This window comes from Hydra vulgaris, chromosome 04 (assembly GCF_038396675.1).
Source record: "Hydra vulgaris chromosome 04, alternate assembly HydraT2T_AEP".
Taxonomy (NCBI): domain Eukaryota; kingdom Metazoa; phylum Cnidaria; class Hydrozoa; order Anthoathecata; family Hydridae; genus Hydra; species Hydra vulgaris.
In genome coordinates this window covers 15,177,203-15,196,086 of record NC_088923.1, presented here as the reverse complement: position 1 = coordinate 15,196,086, position 18,884 = coordinate 15,177,203, and the positions used below count along the sequence as shown (strand labels likewise).

Sequence of the window (18,884 nt, the reverse complement as noted above, 5' to 3'; positions counted from 1 at the left end):
TGCTGAAACTACGAATGTGTAAAATTATTTTAAAGTAATTTATGGCCTATATAAAAAGTAAGTATTGTTTTAAGTATACAACAACAGGGAAATATGGTTGCATTTATATAAAAAGATTTTTGACATTGTCATATTGTGTCTGCTTCCGTTGTCATCACATATCAGAAAATAACCAGGGTCACCGGCATACAAATGCGAATGACGTTTCGATGAAGACAACCATACCAATTGTCATTCAAAAAGCGTTTATTGTATAAGTTTCTTATATTAAATATAATGTAACTTATATTATATATTATACTAATACGCATAAATAAAAACAAAGACATTTAATAAAAAAACAAACACATTTTTTTAATGTAAACTTTTTTATAAACTTGTTATACAGTTTCGCCAAAAGTTTTGTTTACGGTATACTTTACGGTATACTTTACAGTATACTTTACGGTATACTATATGGTAAACTGTAAACTAAATTTTTAGTATACCGTAAACTAGCGACCCTACTTAAGACCCTTTGTCACTTTCTCGGAAATTTTATTTTGCAATATTTACTTGTTTACAAAGCGCGCAAATTTTACATCACTGTATACTTTACAAACTGGTATACTTTACAAACTGGTACTTTATAAACTGTATACTTTACAAACTGGTAATTTTTCGGTAATCCTTTCGGATAAATCAATCATCGTAACAATCAAAGTCCAAGTTTCAAAAGGAAATCAGAGTGCAATAACATTAGTTGAAAATTCGTGGTTAAATAATGCGACTAACCAGTAACCTTTTTGCTGAAAAACTGAAACTAACTTAATATTTAACTTAATTATGTCTTAACTTACTATTGTTTTTTAATAATGAAGCTTATTTAACAATGCATCAAATATATATATATATATATATATATATATATATATATATATATATATATATATATATATATATTATATATATATATATATATATATATATATATAAATATATATATATATGTATATATATATTATATATATATATATATATATATATATATATATATATATATATATATATATATATATATGTATATATATGTTATATATATATATATATGTATATATATATATATATATTTATATATATATTATATATATATAAATATATTATATATATTATATATATTGTATATTTATGTATTATACATTATTATATGTCATATACATTGTATATTTTTACAACTTTAGTAAATAAACAAAATGGCTTTATTTCAAGATATATTTGAATTTTTTTGTGTTTTGCTGCAAATTTCAATATTATGGCCTTGGGAGATAATAAAGTCGTTTCTACCAAAAAACAGGAAAGATATCTCGAATGATGTAAGTTAAGTTAAGCTTGTAAAGTGAAAATTTTAATGTCTACTAAAGCAATTTTTTTTCCAGAATTTACATTTTTACTTTTAAATTTAATATATTTTTTTTTGTTTAGATTATGTTTATTACAGGAGCTGGGAGTGGAATAGGAAGGTTAATGGCAATTAAATTTGCAAATTGTGGAGCAACCATTATAGCAACTGATCTAAATGGTGCCACTGCTCAAGAAACAGCAGATATTATTAAATGTATGTTTTTTATGTATGTTCATATATCTCATTGGTGTATTGTATTAAAAATTTGATACCTTATATATTTGTTATACTTGTTCAAATTTTTTCTAAGCCTCTGGAGGAAAAGCTTATAGCTTTCAACTAGATGTAACGGATAGGAAAAAAGTTTACTCTATTGCTGAAAAAATACGTGAAACAATCGGTGAAGTAACAATGCTAGTTAATAATGCAGGGATTGTTACAGGTCACAATTTTATGGAATGCCCAGATGACCTTATTGCTAAAACTATTGAAGTTAACACCACATCTCATTTTTGGGTGAATATTGTTTTATTTAGTATAGAAATTACTATTAAACTATTTAAAGCAAATTGTTAAACAATTACAATTAGTTTATCAGGAAGTTTTAAAAAACAACTATTTGTTTTGTTACAAATGCAAAAAAAAAAAAAAAGAATTAAAAATATAATAAACATAAAATGCAGTAGATAATTTTTGACATTACCTTTTTTTTTTAAAATTTTTTTTTTGTTTTTCTGTAAGCAATGTGTTTTTAGTTGTTGATAGAGTTAATAGCTTATATTTATTAAAAACTTTTAAAAGTTATTTAAAAAAATAAATGTTTTATTAGTATTTAGTTTGAACAATTTTATTGTCTTGAACTTTACCTTTTGATATTCAGACGTTAAAAGCGTTTCTTGGCTCAATGATCGAAAATAATAGAGGTCATGTGATTTCAATAGCTTCTATTGCAGGCTATGGTGCTAGTCCTCAACTTATTGACTATTGTGCAAGCAAATTTGGAGCAGTTGGTTTACAAGAAGCTTTAGGACTTGAACTTCAAGGCTATGCAAAAGGAATTAAAACATCGACTGTGTGTCCATGGTTTATAAAAACGGGCATGTTTGAAGGAGCGAAGAGCAGGTAAAAGTCATAATTATTTATTCAAGGTTCTCACTTCTCTTTAAAAACCCTTAGTATTCTTAAAAAATATAAACCTTAAAAGTACTTAATTAACTTTAAAAAGATTTAAAATTTGAGTTTCCTCCTTGTTGTTGTTGTTGTAATTTTTTTTTTTTTTGATAACAGCATGACATCAATTACTTTGCAGAATGTTCTATTTTATATATATATATATATACACACACATATTTATATATTTATATATATATATATATATATATATATATATATATATATATATATATATATATATATATATATATATATATATACATATGTATATATATACATATGTATATATATACATATATATATATATATATATATATACATTTATATATACATATATATATGTATGCATGTGCTTAAAAAAACATGAGTGCTCAATGTTCTTAAAAAAACAGAGTAATTATAAAGTAGTAGAAAATCACTTAACAAAATTTTTTTTCATTGTACACTGTTTCATCAATAAAGACTCATCAGAAATTTCTAATGAGTCTTCATTGATGAAACACAGTGTAAAATGTAAAAAGTTTTTGTTAAGCGATTTTCTTCTACATTATATTAGTGAACGGAAACTTTCGACTTCGACCGAAACCGAAATTTCTGCTTCAACAATTTTTTTACTTTTCCTGTTTCAGCCAAAATTTCAGTTCAAACTGCAACCGAAATGAACCGAAACTTTTATAAGATTTTTTTTAAGTTTTAATTTAGAGTGGGATCATGACGATTTCCTAATTGTGATCGTTTGTTAGTAAATCAACTTTTAATTATAACAATTGTAGAAATTTTAATTGAAATCACGTTACATAATAGTTTTAAGTTACTAATCTCAAATCATTCTTAAAACGAATTAACATTTAAGTAAAGCAACCCAAACCAATAGTTTCATCAAAAGTTTCTCAGTACTAAATTTTACAATAGAAAATAATCGATAAAAAACTGGTTTATGGAATCATTTTACCGTGGCAGCTAGTGATTTCAAATACGGAACTTGCAACAACTGCAATTTGAAAATATCTCGTGGATCGCACAATCCAAAACTTCAATCACTTTGCGGACTTTCATCACATTTAAGAAGTCGTTTACTCTAAAAAAATCTCCTAACTGAAAAAGCAATACTCATAACTACTGGCAGTCCTGAAAATATACCAACTTCAGATCAAGTTGAGTCTATTACAATTAAAAAAAGAACAATACCCTTATTTGACACCAGAACAAAATGTGAGATATATATATATACATATATATATATATATATATATATATATATATATATATATATATATATATATATATATATATATATATATGAAAAGTTATATTACTTTTACAATGGAAAAAGAAGTTAAATCAAAAGTATCTTTTTTGAACCTCTAAATAAAACAAACCATTCCAAAATTACCACTGTTTTTCATATGGAAACTTTCTCAGGATTTTACACCAACTTTTTTAGTTTTACTCCATTATCATACAAAGTTAAATGTTTAATTGATAGAGAAATAAACAACACTTGTCTCGGTCTTAGTCATGATATTAACGATCTTTTTAAAGTTCTTGAACACAACTTATACACATCTTTGTTGATTGAGAAAATCTATAGCTCTTATATTAACAATACTGATGTTGACATTTAATTGCGTTTAGAAAAACCTATAAAATTATCAATATTTCAAATTTCTTGCCAAACAAAAATTATATGCAATTATTTAAAGGTATTGTGAATCAGTTACTGTAAGAATGGTTTTCATTGAAAATTTCAAAGTTTTTTTCCTAATAATTTTCTAAATAAATCCTGTTATATTGGTGAAACTACTCACCATTTGTAAACACGAATAATTGAGCACTATATAGGGGGAAAAAACTCGCTCATTAATAAACATATTCATTCAAATGAAAGCTGTTTTAATAGTTTTAATCACGCTAGTTTAATTTTAAAAATTTTATTTAAGCATTTTAATATATTTTAATTGAGGATGGCTATGATATAGTCGAAAAATGTGTTTTATAAATTAAATGGTTTTAACAAAAATTTAAAAAATTGTCTTATTTATTAGAATATTTACACACACACATACATATATATCTCCTTATCTTGTAGTCTAAAGAGACTCGTATGGTAAAAAAGTATCTTAGCAACAATTTTGTGACTTCCTTAATTAAGCTACATTTTATTGTCGTTGAAAAGTTAAAACAATTAAATTCATGCAGAAGTACATTAAGTTTTATCGCTTTTTAAAAAACCACAATAATAATGGCTACAAAGTTTTTTTAATTAATAGTGTTTTGGTTTTATTAAAATATACTTTTAAAACATGCGCAGAGTGTTGCTACATTGACTATCATATAGTCTGCTGCTATGAGGAAGTGCTGCAACATCAAATATCTTATAGCCTGCTGCTACAAGGAAGTGCCGCTAAATCGATTGAGGGTTTGGTTTGAGCAAGCAATCATTCATTTAAGAAAAAAAACAAAACTTTTATTTAAGTTTTTAAACTTTTTCTGGTATGGTTTATTAGCAGTCTCTTTAAAACTATAGTTTATGGAAGAAACTTTTTGACTAACATGCAAGACTATATATATATATATATATATATATATATATATATATATATATATATATATATATATATATATATATATATATATATATATATATATATATATATATATATATCAGGCCTTGTTACGAGACTTCGCTGCGTAGCGAAAACGCGTAACGCATTTCTAAGTTACTCAACTCATCAAATATATTTTGCATCGTTAGAAGTTATATTGCGTCTCTCGCGTCTTTTCAAGTACCGCATTGTAATTAAAGTTATTTTATTAACGCGTTAAAAATCATACAAACATTTTTTTTTTTCTCACTATAAAAAAAGTTACAAATAAAATCTAAGTTCTTATATAAAAAATTATTTTTATTATTTTTTTCAAATATGAACTAAATTTTACTTTGAAAAAAATATTTTTTTCATGAAACGTAAAATAATGTTTGTTTATTTTCTTATGATTTTTATGTTTATTTTCTTATGATTTTGGTTTTTGGTTATTTTATTAACTGTTAATAAATTTTTTCTTATTTAATATATGGACTCATTTTAATGTTTTTAAACAAGAAAGAGTTTTTTTTTTTGTTTATCAGTTACTGATAACATATTCGTGATCATAATTTATTTTTATAAATTAAACGAACGTCATTAAAACTTTACGTTATTGAATTAACAATAAACAAAATATCTTATTAATAAAATATTTACATCAAAATAAATCGTGCATTTTTTAAACTATTATGACTAAAAATAAATTTTATATTTAAAAGAAATTTATATATTTAATTCCTTAAGATAAAACTTAAAACACCTAACTTTTTTAACTCATTTTTAACAACAACAAAAAAATTATTTAACAAACTGTTTCTTTAACAAAAAATCTATTAGTTTACAATTGCGGTTAAATACTTACGACTTTATTTCTTCTGAATAAACGTCACGTTAACAACAATCAAAAGATAATTTAAATATTCTAAAAGATATAAGTTTTTGCGTAGCGCAAAACTGCTGAACGCGTAGGCAAATCGCCTTTTCGCAAGCAAAATGCGAGCTGCGTAGCGCTTCTTAACAAGGCCTGATAAATATATATATATACATGTATATATATATATATATATATATATATATATATATATATATATATATATATATATATATATATATATATATATATATATATATATATATATATATTATAATCTGCTCCTTTATAGTTTTTCATTTTTTCTTTTTGCGCTTCTTTATAATTTAATTTCATTTAACTTTAGTTTCCAGTCTTTCTTCTGCTGCTCAAAGGTTAATCTTTTAGCAGATAATTTTTTTTTTAATTTAATTTTTTGTTTTTTATTTTTATTTAATTTTTTGTATTTTTGTTATTTTGTGTTTTTCAGTTTTCGTTTTTTTCTCTCTATTTTTTTAATTCTTTATTGTACATAAGGGCTCCTGAGATTCAAAATCTTATCCTTAATTTATCCTTACTTTTTTCTTCTAAGAAATTTTTTTTAAGTGAATAGCTTGATATACTTGATAGAGAAGCAAGTAGTATATGTATATATATATATATATATATATATATATATATATATATATATATATATATAAATATATGTAGAAAAGTTGTGGTCAAGTTGTCCCAAAAAAATAATAAATGGGTGGCAGAGAATAGAGCGCGATCACACGCAATCCTGTCCACAACTGCATGTGTATATATACATATACATATATATATATATATATATATATATATATATATATATATATATATATATATATATATATATATATATATATATATATTTATATATATATATGAATATATATATATACATATATATATATATACACATATATGTATATATATACATATATGTACACATGCAGTTGTGGGCAGGAAGGCGTGTGATCGCACTCTATTCCCTACCACGCATTTATTATTTTTTTGGGACAACTTGATCACAACTTATCAGATTATTGAAAATTTTTCAAAAATGCGCTAAATAAAGTATAAGGTAAACACATGCAGTTGTGGGCAGGAAGGCGTGTGATCGCACTCTATTCCCTACCACGCATTTATTATTTTTTTGGGACAACTTGATCACAACTTATCAGATTATTGAAAATTTTTCAAAAATGCGCTAAATAAAGTATAAGGTAATAAAGCGAGAAATTTTTTTTTAATTATGAATGTAATTTTTTCAAAACAATTTGTATTCTTAATTTTATAAACAACAGCAACAACTAATGTGTTTAAAAAACTTTTTTTTTAAATACTTTTTGATAATTTAAACAAAGTTAGTTTTTTATTAAATGATAATTAATAAAAAACTAACTTTTAGATGTAATTTTTTTGTTTATTTAAAAGAGTTCACCTAATATCATAAAAACATTAGAAAAGATCAAAGTTTTATAGTTTGTTGTATTGATTTGAAAAGGTTGTAACTTAGGGTTCCCACTCCTCCTTAAAACTTTAAATATTCTTTTAAAAAAAACCTCCTTAAAAGTCCTTAAACAACCTTTAAAAAAGTGAAAATTTGACTGCTCTCCTTAATTTCTCTTTATTTTTTTTTAATCATCTTTGAAATTTTATTTAAGTGAATAAATTATACTTATTAATAAACAAGCAAATGTATAATTCTTTGATAGTTTGTAAACCTATACTACTATTATATATAGGAGAGGTTAAGGCTATTGCTCTTAACATTTTTAAAACTTTTGATAAAGTTTGGCATGCTAGTCTTTTCCATAAACTTTCTTCTTACGGTGTATCAGGTAACATCTTTAAGATAATTGAATCGTTCCTTATCAATTGTAGTATAAAAGTTGTCCTCAATGGACTGTGCTCTTCTTCATATTCTGTAACTTCACGGGTTCCTCAAGGTTCTACCCTTGGTCCTACACTTTTTAATTTACATTAATGATTTTTCAGACATTCTTACATTTAAGGTGGCATTGTTCGCTGATGATACTACCATTTATTCTGGGGCATTTGAGCTTGAAAAGGATCTCACTTCTGCTATAGCATGGGACTCACAGTGGCTGGTGAACTTTAATTCAGATAAAACCCAAATTCCGATCTTTCTTGGAAACCATATATCAAATCCACTGCAAAAGTAGCATCTGATAAGGTTGCATTTCTCAACACTTTCTTACTCTGGATTCTATTCTTTATCTCTATAAATTTCAAATCTGTCCTTGTATGGAATACTGTTGCCGTATCCGGGGCGGATCTTCCAATGATGCCTTTTCTCTTTTAGACAGGGTGCAAAAATGCATTGTAAGCATAGTTGGATCTGCTCTTGTACCCAACCTCCAACCATTATCACATCATTGGGCACTGCTCTAAATAGCTAGCATCTGTTGTGTCATTTTCTAAAATTCATTCTTGTGTTACTTGTCATTCAATTAAGTCTCACCCTTTTTCTGTGACTGTTCCTAAGTGCTAAAAAAACTCTTATTTGTCTAGTTTTGTTCCTCAAACATCAGTTCTTTGGAATTCACTTCCTTCATCTTGTTTTCGTAGTTCATATAATTTGCAATCTTTTAAGTCACCTTTCAATTGTTATCATGCTCTATAAACTTTATTTTTTCTCTTCCAACTTTTATAGTAACTCTAAAAGAAAAAATCTGTTAGAACCTTGTCAAACCAAAAGTTATTCAACCTTAACATAATTACAAAACATAATTAAAAATAATTTTATCTTAGAGTTTTAGCTTTTTAGATTTATATTAGTTGATTTTTTTTAGAGCTATAGGTTTTAATTTTTTTTTAATTTCTTTTTCATTAAGATTTTTTTCTTTCTTTTTATAATTTTAGCCTGTTTTTAAGTTTTTTCCTTTGTCTGTTTTTTTCAGCACGTTTTTAGTTATCTAGAGAGCCATTATATATATATATATATATATATATATATATATATATATATATATATATATATATATATATATATATATATATATATATATATATATGTTGAACGTCGTAATAGCATTTTTTTTTAAATAATTATATATATATATATATATAATATATATATATATATATATATATATATATATATATATATATATATATATATATATATATATATATATATATATATATATATATATATATATATATATATATATATGAAGACCTGAGATCAAGAACATTTTAAGTCCAAAATAATCAAAAATTGAGATAATGTGCAATAATGTTGATAGACATGTTACGCATATTGTCTTATAATAACATTTTTTCATAAAATTAATGTTGGAAGCAGTGAAATTAGCACTTTAAGAACAATAACGTCCTGAAATCAAGAACTTCCTAATTCCAAAATAATCAAAAATGGAGATAATATTCAATAATGTTGATAGACAAGTTATGCACATTGCCTTATAATAATTTTTCATAAATAATAATTATTTAATTAGCACTAATATAATACAATATAATTATTTATTGCCTAATAATTAATTATTATTATTAATGTTGAAAGCAGTGAAATTAGCACTTTAAGAACAATAACATTTTAATTACGGTTTTGGTAGACCACAGACGGATGTATGCAGTCGGTGTTCTGAGCTAAAAGTCAGCATTGCTAATGAAAAGAATGTGGTACTTTGTAACAATGCAAAACTCAGTCTTCTTGTTCACAAACGGAAAGCCAACCGGTTTTATTCTCGCATGAGAGAATGTAAAGATTCTTCATCATTAGGTGACAACATTGTTGTTATAACTTTTGACTTTGCACAAAATATTCCAGTTCCGCATTTACCTGGTCAACTTTGGACTTATACCTTTGGTGTTACTTTGTTAACCAGCACCTCTCAAAAATCCACCATGTATATATGGCCAGAAAATGTTGCTAAGAGAGGCGTTAATGAAGTTCTTAGCTGCTTGAATGATTATTTTTCGAAACTTCCTGATTCTATTAATACGGTTTTCTTGTTTAGCGACTCTTGCCCTGGACAGAATCCCAATATAACCATGGTTCAGTTTTTGTATACTTTGATAAAGTTAGGGTGCTTTCAACGAATTGTGCATTATTTTCCAATTTGTGAGCACAGTTTTCTGCCCTGTGATAGGCATTTTGCTATCATTAAAGGTATGAAACAGAGATTAGAAACAGTTGAACTCCCTTCGTAGTGGATGGGCGTGGTCTCCCAAAAATTTCTTGTTGTCAGAATTTCTGGCGCTGATATTAAGGATTATCAAAGTCATTTTCAACCTTTCTTTAAGAAGACGATTATGGCTAATAAAGAAAAATTCCCAGTGAGTAGTTATTTTATTTTTGAATATTCCAATTTGCACAAAGATATGGTTGCAGTTTCATTGGACACGGAGAGTTCTGTTTTTAAATGTTTCGTTATTGAACAAGCTTCAATGGTTTATCTTCTAAAAATACTTATCTTTTATCTCTCTAGACTCACTTATATATATATATATATATATATATATATATATATATATATATATATATATATATATATATATATATATATATATATATATATACATATACATATATATATTCTTAGCAGTCTTGGTTAACTGGTTGAAAAAAAATAGAGTTGAAAAATGTTTGACAAATAATCAGGATATAATTTGAAATTATTTATAAATATGGACTATTTATATATAGAAAATTTTTTTGATTCACGCTGTGTTTACTCACCCGTAAGTTATTTTATGTATGTTTGTGTTCTATTTAAATCTCTGATCCAGTGTGAGCTCAGTAAATAACAAGTCACTCCTACTATAAAGCCTATGCTCACCTTAATCTCTAGTGTTTTGTTAGATGTAATGATTTTCCTGATGCATTTCTAAATTATCTTGCTTAATGTTTTAAAGTAATGTTTACAGGAAAAAACTCCTTTTAACTACTCCAGGTCAGGTCAAGTTCAAAATCATCATGATCACCCTGCTACTGGTATAATGTCACCTAGTACTACCTTATGCCCTGCTGCCTTGTAGTTGTGCTTATTTAGGCAAAGGCTAGGAGAAACAAATTGTGACTCAATAATCCCCTCCCTTGGGGCTCTTGATTGAGTAAAGGCTAGAGATAATGTCTTGATAAAAATGCTCATCTTGGGCAGGTGTTAACTACATCCACCTAATGTCTTGTAGAAGGCCTCTTAGGCAACAAAGGGGTAAGCAGAATAGTTCTGTTGACCAGCCTCAAAACCCTACTTCATCTATTAGGCTGACATAGATGTAAACCTGTGTTACATTGTTTCCTACCTAGGATGACGAATGCTGGACCTTGACTCTACTCAAAGATTTTTGCTTGTGTCTCTTTAATAGTGGCTATACAACACTTCCTGTTAACTCCTAATGAGAGTACAGCTCTAAAACTCAGTTTATTGGTTCTGAGGCTGGCTGGTAGTAAGGTTTCCTGAACTCTGCGGTAGCTCTCAGAGAGGCTGATTCCATCAACAGCTGCAATATATCAGAGAATTAACAATGCAATTTTGCATATGGATGGTATCCCTGTTAATGCTATTGGTGAGCATTGTCAAGGCCACATATGAGCCCTACTTTATGACTTTAGGGTAATTAACAGGACTGAACCAACTGCATAGCTCATTGCTTAGGAGGCTGTGCTATATCTATGAATCAAGTTCTCTTTAAACTTACATCATGCCAAAAGTAACCTAAAGTATTAAACATAAAACCCATTCCCCTAACTGTTTTATATCTTTTACTAATAATCGTGGTCTGTGAAGCAACCTTCCATCAGTTTAATCTTAACTGTCACCTGACTTGCTTGCTCTTAGTGAGACTAATTTAGATTTTGCAGTCACATGCTTAGCTTAAGGGTATATATATATATATGCATCTTTTCACCTATTTGTTGTGAAATCAAGTTTGAATCTTTTAATCATTCTTTTATGTGCTTCCGCTTAGCACCTCTTCACTCTATCACTTTTCTCTATGTTCTTTATCATTCTACTTCTTTCCAAGACTACACTCTTTTAGATGTAATTTCTGATCAAATTAACCATGCTCTTTCTCTTTACTCCTCTGCCAGTATTGTTGTTATTGGGGCCACTGACCCGCTGGCACTAAAGCCTATAACTTCTGCATTTTTCAATCTTTTACTCAGTTAACTTTGTGACTCGTTATCCTGGCAACTCTAATCATTTACCTTCACTCCTTGATTTGTGTCTTGACTCTGACCCTAGCTTGTGTTCAGTTTTTCCTTGTTCTCCTTTGATCATTGCATGGTTTGTGGTTCTGACAATCCAATGATCTAAATAAATCTTTCTTCTCGTATTTCTTCTTCGGATTCACCCTATCATCGCACTTCTTACTACTACCATAAAGCTGACTGGGATTCTTTTTGTGAGTTTCTTTGTAACAGTCCTTGGGCTGATGTCTTCTCTCTCTCAGCTGATAAATGCGCCTGGTATGTAACTTCCTGGATTCAGGAAGGAATGGACGCTTTTATTCTTTCTCCTTGGTTCTGAGTCAAATCTCTATTTTACTCCATGGGTTTTACCTTCTTGTGCAGCTGCTATATCTAATTGTAGTCATTTTTTTCATCTTTTTCAAAAGAATAACTCTCTTTAGAACAAAAGCTATATATTATTGCAAGAAATCAATGTAAAAAGATACTGTCAGATGCTAAACTCCATTGTTTTCAATAAAGCTTGTATTTTATCTTAGAAGTTAAGTTCCAGAGACTTTTGGAAAATCTTTAACAGCATCATTAACAAGGGTAGGTCTACAATCCTTCTCTTATTCATAGGACTAATTTTACTACGTCTCACAAGGATAAGGCAAAACTATTTGCAAAAGTGCATTTCTTGTAATTAGACTCTTGAATCTTACGACCATTTTCTTCCTTTCATTCCAATTAAACAGGTTAACTTATTGTTAGACATTCAAATCATGCTAGCTTCCGATGTTAAAATCATATCTCAATTAAACACTTCTACAGCTTGTAGTCTAAACATCATTCCTGTCATAGTCTTACAAAATTGTTTTCCAGAACTCTCTTCAACTCTCTCTAAACTATTTAATAAGCGCTTGACTGAGTCGTGTTTTCCTGCCTGCTGGAAATGGCATCTGTGGTTCCAATTTCCAAAAACTCCTGAGAACATTTTAACCCATCTAATTATCATCTAAAAAGTCTTCTTTTTGTTATTAGCAATGTCTTTGAATCTTTGATCAACAAATTTCTCACATCTTACCTTGAGTCAAATAGCTTACTGTCAGACAATCAATAGAGTTTTGGATCCTCTTGCTTTACAGCTGACTTGCTAACTGCTGTGACTGAAAAATTTTATTGTGCATTAGATGGAGGTAGAGAGGCTAGGGCTGTTGCTGTTGACATATCTTAAGCTTTTGACAAAGTTTTGCATGCTGGTCTTCTGCATAAGCTTGCTTTATATGATGTATCTGGTAAAGTTTTTGAGATTATCAAATCATTTCATTCTAACCGCTTTATCAAAGTCATCTTCGAAGGCCAACACTCTTCTTCATTTCCAGTAACTTCTAGGATACCTCAAGGTTCTATCCTTTGTCGTGTTTTGTTTCTTATCTACATTAATGATCTTCCTGACAACCTTATATCTAAAGTAGCTCTTTTTGCAGATGACTCAACTTTATACTCCTGTCTTGATAAAATATCTTCTTTTTTTCAATTGCTTAAAACAGGCAGCCAATATCGAATCTGATCTCACTTCTCTAAAAGATTGCGGCTTGCAGTGGTTTATGAGTTTTAATTCTAATAAAACTCAGTTATTTACTGCAAGCAACTATTGCAATACTGTTGACTTATCTATATTAATGAATGTCAACCCTCTCACTGAGTCCTCTTTATGTTTTCTTGGATCATTGTTCACTACTGACTTTTCATGGTTCCCATTTATAAAATTAATGGCTAAATTAGCATCTGCTAAGGTTGCTTCTTTTTATCATGCTTTACTCCTGGTTCCATTCTCTATCCCTACAAATCTCTTTTTCGCCCTTATATAGAATACTGTTGTCATTTTTGGGCTGGTTCTTCTAATGATGCTCTTTCTCTCCCAGACTAGGTTCAAAAATGCATTGTAATCGTAGTTGGACCTGCTCTATCTGCTAATCTTGAGTCTCTCTTCCATCGTTGTAAAGTTGCATCTTTTTCTCTTTTCTACAAATACAATCATGGTTGCTACCCAAAGGAGCTATCATCTCTAGAGTCATCAACTAAAACTCATTCTTGCTTGACTCGTCATTCAGCAAAGTCTCATTTTTTTACTATATCTGTCCTTGCCTGCACTAAAAACTTTTATTCGTTTCTTTTTTTTACCTTTACTTGAAGCTTTTAGAACTTTCTCCCATCTTCATGTGTTCCTGACTCATACAACTTACAACTTTCCATGTCTTTTGTCAACCTTGCTTTATAACTCTATTCATTTTTTTTTTTTTAATATATATATATGAATTCGTTAATTTTCAAGCATTTATTTCTGTATTTATGAACTAATATTAAGATACAAATTTAAACAAAGAAAAAATAAATTTTTTTACCGTCCAAAAAAATTGACTAGTTTCAATTTAATTCTATGTGCTAGCTTCAATATAAAATTTGGTATTTGGCTTCAATATAAAATTTGGCTTCAATATAAAATTTGGTATTTGGCTTTATTTAGCTTCAATATAAAATTTAGTTCAATATAAAATTTGGTGAACTCTATGTGCTATTAGGCTTATGGAAAAGACATGCATACCAAACTTTATTTATTATTAAAATGGCTTGGAAAAGAGAAATTTAAAAAAAATGTGCACGGAAATCTTAAAAAACTGATGTTTGTTTTTTCATTAAAAAAATCAATGTTAAAACATGATTTTTTAATGAAAACTTTCCAAGTATGATTTTTGAAAGTAAATATCACTATGATCAATTAAAGTTTGAACAATTTTTAATTTTAGTTTTCTCAAGAACCATTCAATCAATTATAATATTTTTATTTTAAAATGATGCATGCATACCTAGTTTTTTGTGTGTCGGTGTAATTTTGTTTACATCTTATTGGTTTTTGTAATGTTGAGTAAAAAGTCCGAAAATCAAAAAAATATTTTAAAATTTTATATAAAAAATCTCTCGCGCTCATATTCAATAATTTCAAAAGGTTTTAAAATTCTTAAACCTACTGTTAGTACTGTCTTAAAATGTTATAAAGAGAACAAAACTATAAATAGAAATCAAAGAAGTGGTAAAAAATCCAGATTTAATGACAAAAAAAAGGAAAAATTAACAGCATAGTATAAATAATATAGTTCAATATAAAATTTGTTTATTTTTATTTATAATATAATATGATTATAATATATTTATAATTTTTAAGATAGAAAGAGAATCGAAGTGAAAAAATTTAGAGTAGGAATAAGTTAAAAAACATAAGTTTTAAAAACTTAGAGTATAAGCTATACTTTTTTTTTTCCTGCAACCAACCCCTAATTTATTTGTGCAGTATTTACAATATTATTATATATTAGTTCGTTCCATGAAGCAAACAATATATTGCTATTTTTTAATTTATTTGTCTAGCATGCCTTTTCTTTGTCCAATGTTGGAACCAGAGTCCACTGCTGATCGTATTGTGGCTGGAGTTCTCAATGATGAGACACATATTTTTATTCCATGGAGACTATTTCTTTTGGTTGCTTTAAAGCAGTAAGTTAATCAAATGTTGTTGTTTTTTATTGGTTCGGTTATACTATTTTAATTGTTTTAATTAGCATAATGTTTTATTAGTTAATTTTTTTTTATTTTTTACTGTATTCACCTCCCCAAAGCTTAGGCTCCAATCCTATGTTTTAGTTGTCACTTATACCTTTCTTTCTACCCGAAGCTGCTGCACTATGAAACAGGTTGAATAGAATCTTCAAAACAAATAATAAAATAACAAAAAAGTTTGTATTAAATTTATAAAATTAATACCAGTACCATTTAAAAAAGAATGGTCTGGTTTTTTTCCAAGAATCACAGAATTTAATATAAATTGTATTTAATATTTTCATATATTCTGCTTTAAACATAAACATTAAAATATATTTGCTTTAAACATAAACATTAAAAGTTTTTGTTTTTTTTTGCGATAAGTTTTTTATTGCTTCTTTTCTCTACTTCATTCCATCAACGGAGGAAGGAAATTGAAGAGAGAGCATATGGCAGCTAAATATTCAAAAATTACAGTTTTTTTTCATCAAATGAGTTAATTAAATTAAATCAATTAATTATTTAAATTATAAATACTAATTTTTAGCATTCTGTAAAAATTAATATAACTATTTTTATCAAATTTGAGAATGAATCAACAGTACTTGACTTCTTCTTTAAAAAAGACTTCTAACAAATTAAAAGAAATGTGATTAAAAGATTGTGCAACAAAAAAAAAAATGCTTTAAACATTTCTGACAAGTTTTGAGTGAATACCTTTTTGTTAAGATTGATCAATTTGTGATGCAATCAACTCTAAGAAGTGATCATTACAATAACATAATTAAGTTATTTGGATTTCTGTCAAAGCTGTTTGCTATTAGCATAATCGAAATAAAAGTAAGTGTGAAAAGGTGCAAGAAAGTAATAATTCATTGTATCTGTATGTTTTGAATTAGATTGTCAACACTTATATTATTGACCTGTTTCTGAATATTTATAAAGCATACATGCATTCTTGAGCAGCTGTGGCGCAGTGGTTAGAGTTCTGGCTCAGAACCCAGAGGTCAGAGGTTCGACGCCGGCTCAACCCAATAGGGGACGATATTAAGGAAGGAGGCATGAACTTCTAGTTAAATGCTCTCCCGCCGTGCTCCGTGATAAGACCATAAGGGCTTCTGGGAGCACCTAAATAACCTATAAAAAATAAAAAAATTGATTGTTTCTCACTATTCCAATAGCAAACTGAAAAGTTAAGAAATCATTCTCTACTCTTAAAATAGTAACAAAGATACACTTATCAATAACTGATCACAGCCGTTTATGTTATTAATTATTGAATCAAAGTTATTAGAAACAATGGCTTTTCAGCAATGTGATAACTGAGTTTGCTGAAAAGAAAAGCAGAAAGAAATCTTATAAATTATTCAATAAAATAATTCAAATAAATTTAAATTTTTTAATATTTTTTATTTTTATTTATGCTTCAAATTAATTAGATTTCTGTAAAGTAATATAATTGACATTATTTATTTAGAATTTTTTCTTTTTTAAAAACTATTTATTTAGACTTAAGAACAAAACTACGTAAAGAACTTAAAACAGAATATGTCAAAAAAATTTTTCAAAAATTTACACTGCCTAATTTTAAAACAGTCCTCTGCAACAACAATTCTAAGCTATTACCTAAACTATAACCCTTGTGTGTACAAACTTACAGATTTGTGTTGAGGAATTTATATTGGAGAAACAAAGAGAATTTTGAAAATGACATTGATCACCAAATAAATAGTATGAATGACAGTTCAAAGAATCATTTTAAATGGTAACAACTATTATAAAAGAAATAAGATGTATTACTGTATTTTTTCACATAGAGGAAAATTTATTCAAACATTAATTAGTTTTCTTACTTTGATTTATATGCAGTTTAGAACAAAAAAGTGATGCAAAAATGTTGCTTCCACTTATATGCGGGGTCAACTTATATGCCAGCATATACAGTAATTTTACAGAAACATTTTGAGAAGGAAAACCCCATGTACTTTTAAATAGGGACAGCAGTGTAAAAATTGTGTCTAATTAAGAAAATCATTAAAAAAAAAGTTTTATTGAAGTTATCTGTATTGCCTTCTGAATGATTTTTAAAATGACTTAATTTTTTACAGGTTTTTAAAATAAATTTTCGCATTATTTTACACCTGGTGTGAGCTATCAGATCGAAATATAACCAATAATTTACTTAAAAATAGTATTTTGCTGTTGTTTATGTTTATACGAAATAATAATTTATGCACAACAAGAAATCTCGCTGAAATAATCAATAAAAAGTTACAAATGATCAAGTCATTACAGCTTATATTCATGGAAGTTTAAGATAAAATATAAGTTAAGTTTGAATAATTAAATGTTTCTTTTATAATAGTATTTGTCCGCTATTCTTTAACAAATTCCTTGTAAATGTAGCCGTGTTGAAAATCGAAAGGACTTTCATTTTAATGAGTACATCACTTTGTTTTTCTCTTAGTTGCAAACTGGCTTTTTTCCCTTAAAAAAAAATCTGATGTCTTATTAACTATAAATTACCAAATATAATTGCAATTGATCCTATAGCAATAACAATTTGGACTTGCACTTGCAACTTTGTTTACATATTTTGATCCTTTTTTAATGATGTGTATACAAAATAATGATTACACATTTATCTCATAAATGGATTAAAATAATAACTTTAAATAAGTTCTTTGAACTTTATGACTCTCCTGTGTCAAATAAAGATAAGAATTTTTTTGAATGCTGACACTGAGATACAATTTTGTAACTTTTTTATTCAGGAGGTTTTTACCATTATGTGATAAAGTTATATATTTTTTGTAGAGACATTTTTGTTGTTAGATTAGAGTTTGAAACGTTATTTAATTTTCCATTTTATAATAGGCTATATGTTTTGGTCTTTTAAGCTCTATATTTGTATACTTAACTGATGCAAATGATTTGAGATGGCTTGTATATCTTAACTTAAATGGTGTATGACTAATGTCAAAATATACTTTTTTATTATGTTCATGATCACTGGAACTTACAGTTGCTTGGTAGACAATATGGTTGGACAAACACTGGTTATTCAAAGCAAAAAAAGCTTTATCTATGCAGTTACATTCC

General features: G+C 27.2%; 1 protein-coding gene across 1 annotated transcript in view; it reads left to right on the top strand.

The window, feature by feature from the left end:
- The first annotated feature begins 1,218 nt into the window (after positions 1-1,218).
- The window catches only part of LOC100200144 (epidermal retinol dehydrogenase 2), a 30,460-nt gene continuing 12,794 nt past the window's right edge, over positions 1,219-18,884 (top strand). Inside the window, exons 1-5 of the mRNA XM_065795560.1 lie at positions 1,219-1,352; positions 1,462-1,594; positions 1,692-1,897; positions 2,262-2,503; positions 15,612-15,737. Of these exons, the coding sequence (XP_065651632.1) occupies positions 1,233-1,352; positions 1,462-1,594; positions 1,692-1,897; positions 2,262-2,503; positions 15,612-15,737 (827 nt within the window). The 5' untranslated portion in view covers positions 1,219-1,232. The remainder of the gene's footprint in view (positions 1,353-1,461; positions 1,595-1,691; positions 1,898-2,261; positions 2,504-15,611; positions 15,738-18,884) is intronic.